Here is a 20,112-nt window from a genome sequence, read left to right as displayed (position 1 = left end):
AGGCATCCATGAAAACGGAATTTATGACATTTAACGGAGTTAGAAGTTAGCAGGAAGTTAGCTCGCTAGCTTCTATCTAAATACAATATAGCATGTCCTTACTGCGGGGTTTTGGAAACAAATTAAAACGTCCAGCTCTGTTATCACTTCCAACATAAATGAAGACAGAAAACTAAACAGCAGTGACGTTTGTAGGGTTACTGAAGTTTGGCTAGCTGGTATATAATGATGTGCTACGTGACCGCTAGCGACACAGCTATGTTAGCATAATATAAACAAGCTAACTTTTTTTCCACTCGATAAAAGTTAACGTGAGTGTTCTCGGTGGTCAGGAACAAATGTAATCACATGGCAGGATGCTGTAAAAGGACCAAACTTCAGCCAGGAGAACAACTGAGATAATCCATCCACAATACGAGGTTAGTCATTCATATACTGCTGCATGGGCTGGGCTGTAGTTACATCCTAAGGTTTTAAAAACTGAGCTTAAATAAATGATTAGCGGTAATAAAAGCCGAGGGAGGTCAACAGTGATCACTGACTGTTTTAGGAGCTTTTTGAGATTAAATAGAAGAAAATACATAACATTAAACATGTTAACAACACAAAAGCCATATTAAACACAGACTACTTTAGGCCCGGAAGTAGGATTCGTCACGTCATCACTTAACTACCGGATAACAAGCCACATTGAAGAACTAAGGAATATGTGCCAGATGAAACTGAGCTTTCCTTTCTCTTCTTTCTTTTCACAGATCTGTCAGTTTCTCTGTTAAAGAGAAGCTCTAAACTCCCCTTGCCTTGTGCTCAGGTCGAGATATACTCAGTAACAGTACACTCTCTTCACTTCTTTGTCTCCCCCCTCCTCTCTTGGGTTTCTTTTCTTTCTCTTCCTCATCTCGCTTCTCCATCACTCTCTTGCTTCTATCCCCCTCATTAGGATGTCAGATCTCATTACAGAAGAAAAACAGCCGATTTAAAGGAGAAAGCAGATTGGTTTAATGGTTTGATGCAAATCCCTTCTCGTATTTTTTTCTTTCCTTTTACTGAGCATGTTTATGTGTGCAAATTCACACTGGAGAAAGGAACCAGTGCCACGGGGCTGCATATTCAAGCAAAAATAATCATGCTTTGCAAAAAACTTCACAACAAGCAAACAAACACACACACACACACTTGCACTTATGTAACAGACCAGAGTTGATCCCTTGTCCCAGCAACTGAATACATTTCAGTTCTGAAACGTAATGAGGAAAAAAGTTTTGAACACTGCAGTATTTCCAGATAAGACTACAAACAACGACATGAAATTACTGTCTGTCGTCCTTAAAAAGAGGAGCTAGCAGTTGTAAGGCACTACAGTCCATTAGACTAAAATTATGCCAAGAATTGAAAATACATGACATAAAATGGACATAGATATAAAGTGTATTACAGATATTTAAAATGCATAATGTCTATGTGAATAACACCACAGCGAAATATAGTGTAGAATATCAATAAGAATTATTTGCCAAATGCAGTGCACTGTCCACACTATCTGGTCAACACATGACAAACTTTTATTACATACACTTAAGAAATGGGGAATGTGAGATTACAGTTTTTACACTGACTGAAATTTTCTGTAAAATGTATTTAAAGTCCAAAAAAAAGTGTATTCACTTTTATTCATACAGCCTGGCAGCATTCGGTTGTCTGGATCCGCAAGCTGTTCAGAAAATATTACTTTGTTTTTACTGTGGCTTAGTGACTACTCATTGTCTGAATTTGTATCTGTCGCTTCTAAAGATATGTTAGGGATAGATGTTAAAATATAAACCATCTCTTATCAACTGCAATAGATCAACCTTGAGAAATAACAGCTACACTGAATCCAGCCATTCTCACAGTCACCACCTGAGCTACATGCAGGCCTAATGTTAAGCTATTAAAGAGAAAAACAGCCACAGTCATTCAGAGACACTGTTATTCCCAATGGTTAGAGTCATTAATACAAGTCAAGATAGCTTTTATGAGATAAAGAGGGAAAGTACAAAGACAAAAAAGTAAGCGCAAATGCAGAAGGGAAGGACGAAATGGTAGAAAACAAGGAGAGGTCAGAAAAAAGGAAAGAAAAAACAGACAATACGGGCATAAAACAGCACGAGGTAAAGACTTACATTCTTCTCTTAATTAGTAGAGATGATAGATGAGACAGAGGAACAAAAAAAAAGTCAGAATGGTAAACATATTTGTAAAGAGAAAAAGGAAATCATTGCAAGCAGTAGGAGAGATCACAACATCATTAAGATAATGGAGAAAATGAGACTGATGTTACAGAAAAAGGAAGCGATTGTAAATTAAGACAGGAAAGCATAGTGACAAGTGAAGCGTAGGCTGATTTTAGAAGCACAATCTCTTGTGGGAAAATATACCAGCATGTAGGTGTATTCATGTGCGCGCTGGAGAAGATGTGGCCATGCAGGAATAATCGTTTAAAATAGGCCGCATTAACCTGCAGCCCTCTGGGGCACTGGCCTGGTTTAATCCAAGAATGAAACACTACACATCACTGCCTGCACACATGCATGCAAAAACACGCAAATACACACTCATAGTTGCTATACATAGAGTTGTGCTGTGTAGATGTAAAAGTAATGAAGAGGCTGAGACTGTAGCAAATCACTGAAGAAGATTGTGTAGATGTGAGAGATGTTTGATCGGGGGGGTGACACATGTAGTCGAGGTTTAGTAAAAGCTTTTTTATTTTTCCTTCAGTTGTATTAGCCACAGTGACAGTGCTGTTAATGCAACACTCACAGCAACAATTAATGTAGTGCTGAAATGAACTGAGCTAGAAGACTTGAGAGCTGTGGAAGCCAAGCAGACAGGTTTACCAATTACCAACATTTTAAACTCAACCTGAGTGAACTGTCAAAGTGTGCTGACAAATAGCTGTCTGCTGTGCTGGGAGACAATGGCTTCCTGAGACTACAGGTCTGTTGGTTTACTGCAGTGTTGGACATAAAATAAGCCATTAGACTAGCAGAGTATTGTGAAAATCAACATCATTCTGGCAAAAGTTTGCCACAATGTAACTAACTTAGTCACAACTCTAACATTTTACCTTCTAAAATCATTTGAACTATAGATCAGAGGCCACCGTATATCCACTTACTCGCTTCTTCTTCATGTCCTGTTTGTTCCTAATTCGCATTTCCTTTCATGTGTCTCTTTGAGATAAAACCGGCCCAGAAAAACAGTAGCTATAAAAACAGCGCACGCAAAATTAGAGTCACTTAGATGGCTTTTGTTGTACCACGTTGCTCCTCTTCATAGTTAAGTGCCCAGTTAAATAATGCTATGCCCCCTGCTCTCAGCGAATATTGTGGGCTTCATTTGACTGCCTTGTTTAAATTGGCCCTAAATTAGACTGACACTGTGCACCACACACTGCAGACCTCTGACTACAACTTTGGAATTTTTGAAGTCAAATACCCACACAAAACTGTCTCTCTTTTCTTTTCAGCACAGGGATGACTTATAGCATTAATTACATTGATCCATGCCAGCTTAATGAACCAATAATGTGAGCTTGCCATTGCCAAGAAAAGGCACTATGACATAATTAATGACTTACCGCTCACTATGTCAGCACAGCCCTTATCAGTTCATTATGTGCCATCACTCTATGCATTATGAATCCTTATTAGACAACCTCCTTTTCACTGCACATGCTATTCACACAAATTTCAAAATACGCTGTGTAAAGGCCAAGCTTTAATTCAATAGCCCTGAGACTTCAAGGTGCTGTTAATCTTCGGTGTGTTGTTCTTGCAGTGTAGTTACAAGGGCCAAGCGCAGCAGGGAAATATTTGTGCATGAGATAAAATATATGCTCTGATGAAGGATTTAGCTCCAACAACATCAGACAATCTATTAAAACACTGTATCATTGGAGAAGTGCATTGTAAACTTCCAGTGTTACAATTAAATGCACACGGTCTAATCCAGTCTATTGATTTTTGTAGCTGCAGTGCAAATTTCCTTTGTGAGTTTCTCATACCCATCTATTGAAACTACAAATACAAGGCGCAGTAAATTATAGATAACACTGGATTCTCTCTGTGCACTTCTGAAGCATACTTATTTAAATGATTTCTGCTTGCGAAGACAATGATATCACTGTATGAAGCGTTCTGAGTTTCACTGATTGTAATCAAAGCAATATCACACAAGAATATGAGCAAACCCAATGACCCAACTCTGAAATGTGCTTCAAAAGCTATGCTTGGTGCTTATGGAAGATGTTCTTTCCTTTTAAGTGAGTGAAACTGATGAACTCAAACTCTGGTCTAGGGTGGCACATTTACTGTCATAATTCTGACCTGAATGCTAATGATAGCTATTAAGGATCGACTCGTTAAAGACGTCGACGGAGCTGTGAAAGCGGCTTGAGAGACTTGGGTGTTTTTGTGTGGATATGATACCGTAATGGGATTAACATGGTATACCTAAACCCACAATGAGATAAGCTCAATGAGGTCCTATTAAAAATACACTGCTGGCAACAATGGAGAGTGAGTGAGAATGACTGTGTGAGTTCGATAGTAAATGTATCCAACTGCAGTTCATTGCGAACAAAAAAAAGGGAAAAAAACATCCACACAGCCCATTGTGCTTCACAAACACAATAGGCTTGGCAATGCCTTTTTCTATGCCACTTACTCTTTATTTTTCATAAAGCATTATCTTCATTTGGCTCTAGACTTGATAGAAATTCACTGGACCAACTAGAAAACATACCATTCACTTTGTAGAAAAGAAAACTGGCACTGACGAGGGTTGATATGTTCAGTGCAAAGGTATCTCAGTTATTCCTGACATTGGTTGACAAGTATTATTTTTGCTTGGTGACTGATTAAAAACAACTTTAGATACTAGAGAACACATATATTGTCTCATTACAGAAGTTAATTGCAGCATATGCATAATGCATTATTTGCCTAGTGTGTGGCAGAAAAATAATGGATATCATAAACTATTCAAGGAGAAATTCTTATATTTTAAACTATGGAAAAGCTGTTGAAGTTAAACTTTATATTTAAGCAAGCAAGCAAGCAAGCAATTTATATAGCGCTTTCAGATCAGCCACCAGCTGAACACAAAGTGCTGTACACTTGACATGCCAAACATGATACATTGAGCATGTTAAAAAAATGAGAAAAATAGTAATAATAATATAAGATAAGTAAAAAATATATATATATATATATATATAAATAAATAAATAAATAAATAAAAATTAAAAAAAATTAAAAAAAAAACACATTTAAAACAATAAAATCAGCACATTAGATTAAAACAATAAAATCAGGGTCAGACTGTGTCATAAGCCAAAGAGTAAAAATGGGTTTTAAGACGTGTTTTAAAAGTGGACAGTGAAGGGGCCTCTCTAATGTGCTGGGAAAGATTGTTCCACAGATTAGGAGCAACAATAGAGAAGGCCCTATCCCCTCTGAGCTTTCTCTTGGACCTGGGTACCTCCAGGAGCAGCTTGTCAGCTGACCTGAGAGACCTGGTGGGTGAGTAAGGATGCAGAAGCTCAGAGAGGTAAGTTGGGGCAAGACCATTTAAACATTTAAACACAAACATGAGAATTTTAAAATGAACTCTAAGATATACAGGCAGCCAATGGAGTGAAGCCAGGATGGGAGTTATGTGCTCTCTTTTACGAGTTCTGGTTAAAAGTCGTGCAGCAGAATTTTGGACCAGCTGCAATCAATCAATCAATCAATCTTTATTTATAAAGCACTTTTCATACAGAAAAAATGTAGCACAAAGTGCTTTACATAGTTAAAAGCAGCCCACCCCACCCTCCAACGCACTCCCCACACTCTCAATACACATATATCCCCCCACCCCCCCACACACACACATACACACACGCGCACACTTAAAGAGTAAAAATTGGGCTGGGCTCGCATGAGCCAAGTGAGGAAACATTATAACAGAGAGCCATCTGCACCGGGAGCCGGTCACAGACCGCAGCCTCCGGGCTGGGCACACAGCAGGAGGGAGGCCAAGGAGCCCCCCAACCAGGCTAAGAGGACCCCAGAGACCCAGCAGCCATGGTCAATAACAGCCCCGGTGCAGAGAGCGCCCTCCGAGGAAACACTGGAGATATGGGTAAAATGATAAAATAAATAAGAACAGGATACAATATAAATATAAATAGAGTAAGAAGATTAAAAAATGAATAAGAATAAAATCAATAAATATTAGGTAAATCCTAAATTAATAATAGAATAACAGGATAGAATAAATAAGCATAAAAAATAAATAAACGCTAAGTAAAAGCTAAATTAAAAAGGTGGGTCTTGAGCCTGTTCTTAAAAACATGCACGTTCTCTGCGGCCCTGAGCTCCTCCGGCAGGCTGTTCCACAGACGAGGACCGTACCACTGAAAAGCTGCCTCTCCGTGAGTATGTGTCCTGACTTTAGGGACAATCAAAAGGCCAGTACCAGAGGACCTCAGGATCCGCGAGGGTTCGTATGGTAAAAGCAGATCTGAGAGATAAGAAGGCCCAAGACCATTAAGACATTTAAAAACCAATAAAAGAACTTTAAAATCGATCCTGAAACACACGGGGAGCCAGTGCAGCGATTCTAAAACCGGTGTAATGTGGGCCCGCCCTCTGGTCTTCGTCAGCACACGAGCTGCCGAGTTTTGCAAAAGTTGTAAAGTTGAAATATTCTTCTTAGGAAGACCAGAGAGCAGGGCGTTACAGTAATCAATGCGACTGGTAATAAAAGCATGCATCAGCATCTCTGTGTTGGCCCGAGAGAGAATAGGGCGGACTCTGGCTATATTTTTTAGATGATAAAATCCAATTTTGGTTACATGTTTAACATGTGGGATAAAACCAAGCTCAGAGTCAAAAATAACACCCAGGTTTTTCACTTGTAGCGAAGGGCATAGTGAAAATGCCTCTAATTTAGACAAGAGTTTCTCTCTCTGAGCCTCAGGACCGACAATTAAAACTTCAGTTTTGTCCTGGTTAAGCTGTAAAAAGTTTTCTGCCATCCAAGATCTTATATCCAAGATACAGTTAAAAAGGGCATCCATTGGTCTGGTGTCATCAGGAGACACGGAGATGTACAGCTGCGTGTCATCAGCGTAACTGTGGAAGTTCACTCCATGCCTCCTGATGACACTGCCGAGAGGCAACATATACAAATTAAAAAGTACAGGGCCTAGAACCGACCCTGGAGGCACACCACATGTCATTTTATGGATCTTAGAGGAGCATGTATCCATACTCACCATAAAAGATCTGTCAGAGAGATAGGAAGTGAACCAGTTGTGTACAGCACCAGAGAGGCCCACCATGTGTTTTAGTCTGTTTAAAAGAATAGCGTGGTCCACTGTATCAAAGGCTGCGCTTAGATCCAGCAGCACCAGGACTGAGAGCTTTTGGGCGTCCCAGTTACATCTAAGATCATTTAAAACCTTTAGGAGAGCCGTCTCTGTGCTGTGGTTCACCCTAAATCCAGACTGGAATATCTCCAGGATCTGTCTATCATTCAGAAAATCAGTAATCTGAGTAAAAACAAGTTTTTCTAAGACTTTACTTAAAAATGGTAAGTTGGATACAGGTCTGTAGTTATTAAAATCATTACAATCCAAATTGCTCTTCTTCAGAAGACAAGAGAGAAGATGCTGACTAACTCCACAATATAGTGCATTACAGTAATCTAAACGACATGAAATAAAAGCATGGATTACCATTTCAAGATGCGGCCTGGATAAAATAGGTCTTATCTTTGCCAAGCGCCTTAGATGATAAAAACTGGACTTGACAGTACCCCTAATTTGACTATCTAATTTAAAATCACTGTCCATCTTAAAACCCAGGTTTGTAACAACAGATTTAAAATACTCTGCCAGGGGTCCCAAATCAATAGCGGAGGGTTCACAAGGTCCACTAGGACCAAACAGAATGACCTCAGTTTTGCTGGAATTGCATCTTAGAAAGTTTAGGGACATCCAAGATTTAATGTCTTCTAGACATGCTAAAAGTGGCTTAATAGAGAAGGCCTCTTTCTGCTTCAGAGGCAGATAGATCTGACAGTCGTCAGCATAGCAGTGGAAGGATATTCCATGCCTTCTGAGGATGGTTCCCAGGGGCTGTAAATATAATGAAAAAAGCAGAGGCCCTAAAATTGAGCCCTGCGGGACCCCAGACTGAAAAGTGGCAGAGGAAGACTCATACCCTAAAAAGTTAACACTAAAAGTTCTGTCACAAAGATAAGACCTAAACCATTTCAAAGCAGTACCACGAATGCCTGCAAGATGGTGCAAGCGAGACAGTAAAATGTTGTGGTCTACAGTGTCAAAGGCAGCTGTTAGGTCAAGGAGGACAAGAACAACATGATTGCCAGAGTCACAGGAAAGGAGGATATCATTAAAAACCTTTAAGAGTGCTGACTCCGTGCTATGCAAGTTTTTAAAACCTGATTGAAAGACCTCCAGGATACCATTCTCATTTAAAAAAATCCATCAATTGGCAATGTACAATTTTCTCTAAGATTTTAGACATAAAAGACAACTTGGAGATAGGTCTGTAGTTAGCCAATACAGTGTGGTCCAGGGCAGGTTTCTTAAGCAAGGGTTGTACTACCGCATGCTTAAAATTAGCAGGGACTACACCAGATATTAAACTGCTGTTTATAACACTAAGAACAGCCTGGCCTATGCTAGGAAAAATCTCCTTAAAAAATTGTGGTGGGACAGGATCATTTGGGGAACCAGAGGGCCTCAGGTGGCCAACCACATCCTCTAAATAAGAAAGAGACACAGGCTCAAACTGGTTAAAAACAGCAGAGCAAGGGATCAAGACAGAGGGGTCAGACTCAGGAGAAGAAATGAGAGCCCGCGTGGTTGCAACCTTCTCAATGAAAAAACACATAAAATCATTAGACAGTTTATAAGAGGCCTCCAAACAGCCACTTTGTGGAGCATTTAAGACTAAGTCAATAGATTTAAATAACACACGTGGATTGTGACTGTTGGAGGAAATGATCTTAGAGAAGTATTTTATTTTAGCCTCTTTGACTGCATCCTGATAGAGGCGCCAGCAGTCCTTTAGGATTTGAAGAGACACCTGCAGTTTGTCCTTCTTCCATCTGCGTTCAGCTCTACGACACTCCCTCCTCACAGTCCGAGTGGCGTCATTAAACCAAGGGTCAGTTTTAGCCTTGGGCTGCCTGGTTTTTAATGGTGCCACAGAGTCCAGAATGGTTAGGCAAGAAGATTGAAACCAGGAGCTAAGGTTCTCTGTGTCCAAGGGAGTACGATCGGCGGGGATAGACAGCTGGTTAAAAGCAGTTGAGAACTGGGCAGCAGTGAAAGGGTTAAGACATATATGGGTTGATCTTCCTGAGCAGAAACACACCAACAGGCTTAAAAATGCCATCTACAAAATCAAGGACAGTTCTTTGTTGTGAACCATCTTGGCCTTGCTCAAATATGGACATGTATTCTGAGATGTACTAGTATTTAAGGAGAATTTTTAGGTATCTATATGTGTAGTATGTATTTTTCTGAGAGCTTTTTACTTTTACTGTGGCTACATCTATCTCTACAATATATATTTCTACTTTCAAGTCCTTAGATTTTCAAATTAGGCCAGTTACTTCACATTAAATGACTCTCTCATACAATGACTGCTTCTGCCATCCGTGAACAATTTACCATGGCGTCAAGCAAAGCACAGTGCAGTGTTGGAGTGCAGTCTTTGCATGACCAATAGAAATGAGGAATGACATGAAGTGGGTACATATTATACACATACACATCACTGGGGGCAGAAAGAAAAAAGACATACACAGATTGCACAACACATATTTGGAACCTTCACTTAGCCTAGCAGGCAGAGCAGTGAATGTAACTCTCTTTGTGAAAGGGCCTTAATACATTCAATTGATTTGAACCTAAATCAACTGGAACAATAACACAGAAAAGACAATCATATTGGCTTATCCATCACCGGAGCCTAATGCTAGTTAAAAACAATGAAAGAGGGAAAAGCCATAATTTATGTATAATTTCTAGTCGTATACTCAAGGGTTTAAGTAGGTCAGAACTATCAGAATAGTGTTTTTAGTGAAAATTTCCATAACTTTTGGTTACATTACTAAAGCATAAGAAAAGTGAGAGTGATCATGAAGGAAATAGCATGGAAGGTAATTTTAAATGGAACATTTCTAACAGTCAGAGAATATCAGCAGGAGCTGAGCTCTAAACTGATCACCGACTGGCTGAGTTGGATCAGGTGGAAGGGGAAGTTAGTGGGCAGGGCTGGCACAGCCAAATGTATTATGATGGTGTGGTGGGAACATCTAACAGATCTTAAATTCCTACCTCCAGCAGAAGTTTGACAGCATTCCGAGGGAGACTCGGGAGACTGAGTGTACCACGTGGATCATGTTCTGCACCTTCATTGAGGTGATTGCACGGACCTGTGGCCACAGGGTAGTTGATCTGTTTCATGGTTTTACAGTGTCTGAACCAGATGGTGGATGGTGGCGAAGAAAGCAGTCAAGCTGAAGAATGGGTCCTATTGAGCTTGGTTAGCCTGTGGGACTGAGGGCAGGTAACAAGTGCGGTGTGGCTCTGGCTCCAGCAAAAATTCAGGTGTGGGAGGGGTTTGGTGAGGCCATGTAACAAGATTTTTGGTCTGCCTCAAAACAATTCTCACAAACCGTCAGATGCCTCAAGAGGAGGAAGCAGTGCTCACTTTGGTAGTCTTAGGATCTTGTCTTTGCTTTTAGTGGATTATATAATTCTGTTCACATTATCAGGTGATGGCTTCCAGGTCGCACTGGAGTGGTTCTTAGTTTAGTGTTAAACAGCAGAATTGAGAATTAGCATCTCCAAGTTTGAGACCGCAGGTCTCAGTGGGAGAAGGTGGAAATGCCCACTCTCAGTCAGGGACAAGTTATGATTATAATATGACATCAGGTTTAGAATAGAATAGAATTAGAATAGAATTCAACTTTATTGTCGCCAATAAAGAACTATTTTTTTGCTTTGTCCTATAGATATATCTCACAGAAGTTAAATCAGTACTTCAACTCACCTCAACTTCAGCCTGTTTCTTACCTACTGAAAACAAAATTAAGGCCAGAGAGCCACACAAACAAGCCCAATACCTAACCAATAAGAACGAGACCCTCTTTGGATTGGCTAGCTGCTTTTCTGAATCTCCCTCCAAAACATTTCATATAAAAAGCTTGCCACTGAAATGCAACGTTGTGCTTTTCCAAAAGCCAGCGCCTTGATTTACCCTATACCAGTTGATCTTCAACACTAGACCTCTGTGTGGCTGTAACTTTTTCTCTTTCTCCTACTCAGCAGCTATTCCAAGGCTATGTGACTATAGCGCACTTCCTTTCTGCTGAACATGTGAATATTGAAAATACAAATGGCTTAAATCTAACACAGTTTTAAATTACACCTCTTACCAGCTGGTTACAGTCACCATCAAGGTCAAAACTTGGATTTTTTTTACCTACCTACTCCTTCACTAAATGTTTTTTGCCTCTGTGAGTCTAATTTGTGTACTACTGTTGTATCATACACTTTATAGAGAAAGTGGTTGCCCTTGTTTTCCATAACATACTCTTAGTCACTTGTCAGAGATTACCTTAAACACAGTTTCAGAGTTCAGGGCTTAAACTCTAAAATGTCTAAGCCACACAAACAAAACAAAACATGAAACTGCATTGATGATACAATTTGATGCAATGACTGCCTTACCTGTGTTGTTGCGGTAGGGCCCTGAGTCTGGGCCCTGGCTCTGGCTAAGGCTTCTCATGGGGCCCTTGTTGTGATAGACACGTTCTTCATAGATCGGATCTATGTGGTGCTCTGGGGACCCCAGAGGCCGAAGGGGCTCTTGACTATGCTGACTACTGTAGGAGCCACGAGAACCTAGAGTGAAGAAAGAGGAAGTAAAAAGATGTGAGTACAACACAGTGAAAAAGGAATGACAAAGTGAAAGGTAGAAAATGAGGAAAGAAGATGAGCAGGTTAGAAACAAAAAGGATGGAAGTATTTGACATGTGAAAAGAGAGGTAAAATAAAGACATAAATGTGGATATGGTATTTAAACGAAAGGAAAATAAAGAAGCATATGCTGCAACAAGTCTATTTGAATTTTAGAACTGCCCATTGCCATTCTTCACCTACGCTGATGTAGACTAGTGTTGTGGGATAATTAGGACGCTGTACACAAAGTCGTTCTGAGCAACTAAGAGTTTGGTAGTGTGTGTGTGTTCGTCTGTCTGTGTTTGTACGACTGGTAAGGAAGTGAGAGAGTTATAGTTCAAGCAAATCAAAAGCAGAGAAAAAAATAGAGACATATGCAGCAACAAATGAGATAAGAAGAAATATACAGATTGAGAGAGACAGAAAACAGGGAGTGATGCCTCTGCATTTAATTTTTTTAATCTCCATGGAACACATTGCTGTTCGGCAGCTATAAAATAATGAGATGCAACCCCCCCTTCCCCCTCTCTCCTTTGCTCTGTGTTTGGCAGGAGTCCCACAGAAAAAAACATGGCAAGGAAACATTGACAGCAGGCATTTGTTCATTACACAGCAGAACAAATGTAAGGCAAGGGGCCTCCCAATGAAGACGAGGAGACCCAAAATTAAAATTAGGCAAGGGTAGAAAAGTAGCAAAGTGGGGGAATATGGGTTTATATGGGAGGGTTTAGGTGACGTGGTGCGAGATAGAAATAAAAAGACATAAATAGTCATACATACACTGAGTTAGAAAGCTATGAGTGACTGAGATGGTCCAGTGGAGCTAATGTCATATCATATTACAATAGTTTTCAGTGCACTGGAAGTTGCATGCCAAGAAAGTTACACGGGATGATGGGCCAGTGCACGAAGATTCAAACCTCCATGTGAATCCATCATCAATGTAACACAGTCAAATACCTCAATCTGTCAGGTTATATCAGAAATCAATGCATATTAATAGACTTTGCCATCTAAGTAGGATTAAATATATGCACACCGAAGAATGAACAATAACCTATTATCCTGTCTGTGAAGGTTCTCAGTCATCCAGGTCATCGTAGTCAAAGGAGCTTGCAAAGAAAAGCGTCTGGACTTCTTTAAGTTACTTGAAGATGTTTCATCTCTCATCCGAGAAGCTTCTTCAGTTCTAAGGTCAAATGGTGGGGAGTCCCAGATTTAAACCTAGTGGGAGTTTCCCCCCCACAGAGGGACAAAAGGACCCCCTGATGATCCTCTAATCGCCTGAGCCAAGGTGTGAAACTGGGTGTGGGTCCCAATCAGCCAGAGTTTCGGGTGAGCTCATTGTGAAACCTGGCCCCACCTTATCATGCGAATTCCTGAGGTCAGATGGCCCAAGATGTGAGTGAGCGTTAAGGCGTCTGGGGAGGGAACTCAAAACTGGATTATAGATGGCAGACAGTTGGTGTCGTAAGCATGCTGTACAGTGCAGCGAGGAATGCCCAGACCTCTACATTGGAGAGAACAAACAGCCACTTCACAAGCGCATGGCACAACATAGAAGAGCCACCTCCACAGGACAAGACTCAGCAGTTCATCTGCATCTTAAGGATAAAGGACACTCTTTCGAGGATGCCAATGTTCACATTTTGGACAGAGAGGACAGATGGTTTGAAAGAGGAGTGAAAGAAGCCATCTATGTCCACTGTGAGCGACCATCTTTGAACAGAGGCGGGGGTTTACGACACCAACTGTCTGCCATCTATAATCCAGTTTTGAGTTCCCTCCCCAGACGCCTTAACGCCCACTCACATCTTGGGCCATCTGACCTCAGGAATTCGCATGATAAGGTGGGGCCAGATTTCACAATGAGCTCACCCGAAACTCTGGCTGATTGGGACCCACACCCAGTTTCACAGGTGAAACTTCTCAGGTGATTAGAGGATCATCAGGGGGTCCTTTTGTCCCTCTGTGGGGGGAAACTCCCACTAGGTTTAAATCTGGGACTCCCCACCATTTGACCTTAGAACTGAAGAAGCTTCTCGGATGAGAGGTGAAACGTCTTCAAGTAACTTAAAGAAGTCCAGACGCTTTTCTTTGCAAGCTCCTTTGACAACCTATTATTCTATATCTTTACTATTATGGCAGATGATAAACCGCTGTTGCACCTCAACTCTGTCCTTCTTTCAGCTGTGTGGTTATCTGACCGGCCTGTTAACCTCCCAAGCCTATGAAAGGTTGGCTGCATCCCTTCATACTCTACTGGCCAGCTGTAGCCAGATGGTGAACTCAAACAGCAAGAGGACAAGGGTGTCAGCATAAGGGAAGAAAAAAGAATAATAGATACTGGAAGAACAGACTTTAGAACTGCCGTGGACCCCAGGTAAAAATACAGTGAATTTTACAGGACTGAAAGACAATATGAGAATATGCATGAAAGAATACTAATTAGAGTCATAGACACACCCATTAACAGCATGACTCATCTGAGCTCTTTCGCTTCCTCTAGTGCCTTTCATCTTTGAAGTCTTGGTGAGTTGGTTTTATTTCATTATACATTTACTCTTTGGCGCATGGGGGCCCACTCATGGAAGTACTGACCTCTTTCTTTAAAGAGGAAGAGGAACTTTAAGACAAAAATGACAGGCTGATGTAGAGAGTGAGAGATCCCCTCATATGATGTTTTATTCAGTAAAATATTTAAAATGAATAACAACATGCCAAACCCAACTCTGGCTCCTTGGTGAATTACAGTCCTGCCTGTTTAGTAAAAAATAGAGCAAACTACATTTTTACCTACAAAAATATAGCAAGGAGCTGCTCATTCACCTGTATATTGTAATTCCACCAAGAATGGTAGTATAGTTCTCAACGGCAGATTTAATATCAAAGATGACTGTTACAACAATTTTTCTGAGAAGCATAAATTAAAAAATAGAACAAAACTATATACTGAATTTCCACAGCTTTGGGTTTCTAATGTTAACCAGCAAGTATTTTCAGTGCAAATAAAGCTCAGCATCAAACCACACATTATATATTGTATGCTGCATATATTATCCTACATTGCTACCATGGCAATATTTAGACCCAGTGAACTATATCACACCAGCCCTTCATACAAAAAGCACAGACAGTAAACGTCTTTTTTAGGCAATTTCTGTTGTACGCAGCTTAACTCTGGCATAGAGTAGGAGCTGTGAAGCTGCTAAGTACCTCTCCAAACATGCTACTCAGATGAACTCTACTGTGCTTTTCCTAGGAGCACATCATCCACTCCGATAAGCCATTTTCTGAGTAACACTATCTACACACAATTCATGCTTGGTAGGATTTTGAAAATGTGGTAACTATCAGACCTTACAGGTGAAATAAAACATAGTGCATTGCCAGCATGAATTGCCATTAAATTGCCCTCATCCAATCAACAACAATCTGGTAGTCTATGCACATGATAGCAAACTGCGTTAATTTTATTTCCCCAGTCCACTCCTGCTCACGTCTTTCTTTTCTACTCCATTTAAAGCCTTCAGGAGACATGGAACCTGAGGCAATGCGTCAAGATCACAGTTGCAACCCTCAGGGTAAACCATGAAGGTCATGTTCCTATCACCGTAGCTCTAAGTTTAAAGAACTAATCAAATAAACTTACTCCGTGTAGCATGGTTCAATCAATATTCATCTATTTTATTTTTTATGTTTCATTTTTTTGATGAAAAAAATCAAAATACACACAGGAAAAAATGTCCATGGCAAAGGATGCTCTAGCAGAGTCACCAAGAACAACCTTTTCCTTACTTCACTCACAGTTACAATTAAACTACAAAATGTCCTTTCTGAAGTCAGTAAGAAGAAAAAAACACAGCAGATCAAGAAGAAGATAAATCATTTCCTAGTGTATTGAAAGCAATGTCAATATTTATAGACCTACAGTTGGGTCTATAGATATTTTGACACCGGTTTTAGTACATGTAACCCTGGGAAACGTCAAACAGATTGTATCTTAATCTAAATCCATTTGGTACTTTTAAGAACTGGCTGCACTAAGATCAGTGTCCTTCCCTACACCCAGCTATTGGACATGCGTATTGGAAGACATAATTAGGAATTTTAATAATTTTAAGTCATTCTTAAAGCAGGTACACAGCTGTGAGTGAAATAGCTCATAATTCTCAAATATAACTGCTGATAGCTTAGTATATTCATTCTAAAGTTTAAACTTTCTAACGGGCAGCCTCAGAGACACCGATGCCTCCTTTGAAATATAGCCTGAGATATCAACCACAGCACAGCGATGTGCTTTTTCATAGACCGGCTAATTCAACAGATTTAAACATAGCAATTGACATTTCTAAGAACAGCAGTGTGATGCAATGAAATGTAACAATTAGACTACAAATGCTCCACTGATACGAGATACTACATCTGCAGCACAAACAGACAATCGAAGATACACTGTGAGCGATTTACTTATATCCCCTTAGTATTCATAGTATACTTAGTTTAATACGGATTACATATTTTGGAGGGTTTATGTTTTGTGCAAGCACATGAAACTCTACACGACAATGCATGAATGTGTCAACCCCCACCTGCCAGACTTCCAGGTCTCTGCAGTGTAGCAGTAGCGTAGAGTTCGTGGGAGATCTTGTACTGGTCAGAAGCGTGATGAGCTGCCAGTCGTTTGGGAGACAGAGTTGCATAGCTCCCTATGCCTGAACTCATCTGCAGAGACGAGAGTTGCTGGATTGAATAGTTAAGAATACTGAGTGTGGCAGCCAAATATGTAACAGCGGGCATGGCTCGTGTTTCACTTTGATTGGTGTGGATAAAAAGTCTTTGTACTGACATGTTTTTAAGTTTACATTGCCAAATTGGCTTTGTTCAAATGCAAAACATTTGGAAAAGGGTGTATAAATGCAAATGTCCAATCATTTTAGAGTCAAGGATGTAATTTACACAACAATCTAAATATATAACTAAAACTAATTGCCCTGCAGCTGCCCTGTGTTATTATTTTTGTGACCAAACATCTGGTAGAATGTAAATAATATAATAGTAACACCAGCCATATGGTTTTAATGCACTGTATAACTACACAGTGTCATAAAATTACACTTACAACAAATAACACGACTAACAATTACACATCTGTTCAATCGTTTAGAAAAACATAATCACTACTGTAGAATGAGTTAAACTGTAATGTATAACAATAATATAATATGTACAAAATGGATACAATAACTAAATTCCTCCAAGCAATCTGTGATTACAGCCACTGTGAAAGAGGTGAGGAGAAAGCTAACCCAGCTTTAACCTTATGTACATACAAACTGGATATGACACATTCCCACAATCAAGATAATAAGTATTTCTATGCATTAGTGTGAGACACCATTCAGTTATATAGCACTTGTCTAAAGTCCTTTCACTTTGCAGAAGTGAATTTATATTCCACTAAGCGCAGTTGCATTTGCATTCATTATAATATTGTATAACCCGTGGTAATTTTAATGGACTTTAAATGTATGCTTCACATAAAAATCTTCTCATTTTATAGTCTATTATCACAAAATACATTTCATTTCTGCGTGTGTCCACATTGTATAACTGTTGAATGATCTACCTGGTGAAGAGGGGAAGATGTGGAGCTGGCCCCTCCCCCTCCTGCTGTGGAATTAGGTGGAGATGCCACCCTCAGGGGGGAACCGCCCCCTCCTGCTGTTGTCACAGCAACTGTGGTGCTGAAAGACAAATGAACAAAGTAGCATCATTTGTTTGCATATATATATATATATATATATATATATATATATATTAGGGGTGAAACGATACTCGTATAGATATTGAACCGTTTGATACAGTGCTTTTAGTTCAGTATGCATATGTATCGAACAATACAACATCGTTGTGTCCTTGGGCAAGACACTTGACCTGTTGCCTACTGGTGGTGGTCAGAGGGCCCGGTGGCGCCAGTGTCCGGCAGCCTCGCCTCTGTCAGTGCGCCCCAGGGTGGCTGTGGCTACAATGTAGCTTGCCATCACCAGTGTGTGAATGTGTGCGTGAATGGGTGGATGACTGGATGTATAAAGCGCTTTGGGGTCCTTAGGGACTAGTAAAGCGCTATATAAATACAGGCCATTTACTATTTAAGCGCGTCATGGACAAAAGTAAAACAGTATGTCGGATGTGCCACGAAATGCTCAATAGCTAGGTTTCATTTGACGTAGACGTGACGTCGACGTAAAGCGCGAAATTTGACTGGCGGTCGGAAGTGAAAAAGATAAGCGCAAAATCACAGACAGACAGTACGCAAAATGCCTATGTCCTGTTGTGTTTACGGATGCTCCAGTAGGTCGACCCGAGAAACTGATAAACGGTATTTTAGGGTACCAATGCAAAAAATAGCCCAACGAAGAGGAGAAAAAATGGAAAATTCTAACCGAAAAACGTAGGAAAAAAATGGATTTTAAATTACGTTTACAGTCTGGAGGAGCAGAGTCTGCCAATGCCCGTGTCTGCAGCGACCACTTCGTCAGAGGTAATGTTATGTTTGCAACGAACTTATTAGGCATTAGGTTGTCGTTAAATTCTCGTTTACTTAGTGCTTTGTAAGTTAGTAGTCTAATATTGACGTTGATTGGGACTATAGGCTGGCCCAGTGCTTTGGATGACGAAGAGTCGGAGGACTGGGCTCCGACGAACGAAAACCCAGATCGGATCAGTTCTCAAACGAGAGAAAAGAAGGAAGCTTAAGGCAGAACAGCAATCGATGTGCAGAGGCGATTTTGGATATGCAACAGACGGCTGAGAGCCCGGATTTGAGCCTAGTGACAGTGGAGAACCCCGAACTGCAGCTTCCAGCTGAGAATCCACAACCAGAAGACTTCAGTGTGAAGTTAGACCTCGTTAAACCTCTGAGAATGGTTTACCTTGAAACAAACAACTGTGACTCTAACGAAGTCCTAAGGATGTGGCATGTTTGTTGACGTTAAAGCCGCTACCGCTAACTGTTAGCGTGTTTAAGATAAAGCAATATAAGAACAAACACTCACCCTTGCAAACACCAAACTGTATCCATCACGGAGACGTTTTGTTCCAAGGTTGTGGACCCACCCGCTGACAAAAAAATTGTACGCCTCCAGACTCTTGAAAGCTTTCATTTGCTGCCTAGTGTAGTAAGAAGTCTGGAGGACCAAGTAGTTGGTGATATCCACAGCCTCGATAGTAGGCAAATCCTTTACTTCTGTGGTGTATTCGGACATTTTCAAAGAATACGGATCACGTCCGATATATTTTTTAACTATCTGTTTATATCTCTCCCGAGAAACGGGGTCTAAAGTTGCACAATAGCTGCTCTCCTGACTCTCCACAGTGTCCTCCATGTTTACTTCCGCCCTCCACTCAAAAATCGCGCTGCCTCCGCACGTCATCAGAACCACGTGACCGCAACCCAACTATTACATTAGTGGGAACTAGTGCGTTAGCGCAGTTAGCTTGTTAACGTGTTGACGGCGTCCAGCCCCATGCAGTAACTTGTTAACGGAGATTTGCCGTGTTATGGCGTTAATGTCATTTTAACGAGATTAACGCTGACAGCACTAGTGGGAACACAACGAATATGACTGCACATTTACGCCGACATCATCCTGGTGCAAAGACAAGTGGAAGCAGACAAAAACAACAAGCACGCATGCTACAAACTTTACCCGAGTCATTTAGACAGCCGTTAGCACATGATTCTCCTTATGGGGACCTGATATGTTTAATATGCTGCTGAGAATATAGCCCAGAAGAAGCGTATAGTATAGCTTTTATTTTGGAAAGAGCCATTTCTCTGTAATAAACTTTCTTTTCCAAAGATGAGTGATTTCTCGATCAGATAGATTTATTTATTTTTATTTTGTTGTTTCAGCAACATTAAATTTAAAACTGTACTTTTGGGTTAAAATATTATTTATCATTTTAATAAATTAATAAATGATAAATTAAAAAGGCATGAACATTTTTTGTATCGAAAAAATATCGAACCGTGACACCAAAGTATCGAACCGAACCGTGAATTTGTGTAT

The 20,112-nt window shown here is 40.4% G+C and overlaps 1 protein-coding gene across 3 annotated transcripts in view; it reads right to left on the bottom strand.

Moving 5' to 3' along the window:
* LOC120741273 (catenin delta-2-like) overlaps nt 1-17,798 on the bottom strand; it is a 134,729-nt gene extending 116,931 nt beyond the window's left edge. For all 3 annotated transcript variants that reach the window (XM_040044057.1, XM_040044059.1, XM_040044058.1), the window contains exons 1-3: nt 17,667-17,798; nt 16,630-16,762; nt 11,807-11,980 (exon numbers count right to left, since the gene is read on the bottom strand). In XM_040044057.1, coding sequence (XP_039899991.1) covers nt 11,807-11,980; nt 16,630-16,762 — 307 coding nt within the window. In that variant the 5' untranslated portion in view covers nt 17,667-17,798. The remainder of the gene's footprint in view (nt 1-11,806; nt 11,981-16,629; nt 16,763-17,666) is intronic.
* Nucleotides 17,799-20,112: the final 2,314 nt, after the last annotated feature.

The sequence above is a fragment of the Simochromis diagramma genome, unplaced genomic scaffold, assembly GCF_900408965.1.
Source record: "Simochromis diagramma unplaced genomic scaffold, fSimDia1.1 OVJJ01000602.1, whole genome shotgun sequence".
NCBI lineage: Eukaryota > Metazoa > Chordata > Actinopteri > Cichliformes > Cichlidae > Simochromis > Simochromis diagramma.
The sequence above is the reverse complement of the archived record's forward strand: the minus strand, read 5'-3'. Positions and strand labels throughout refer to the sequence as shown.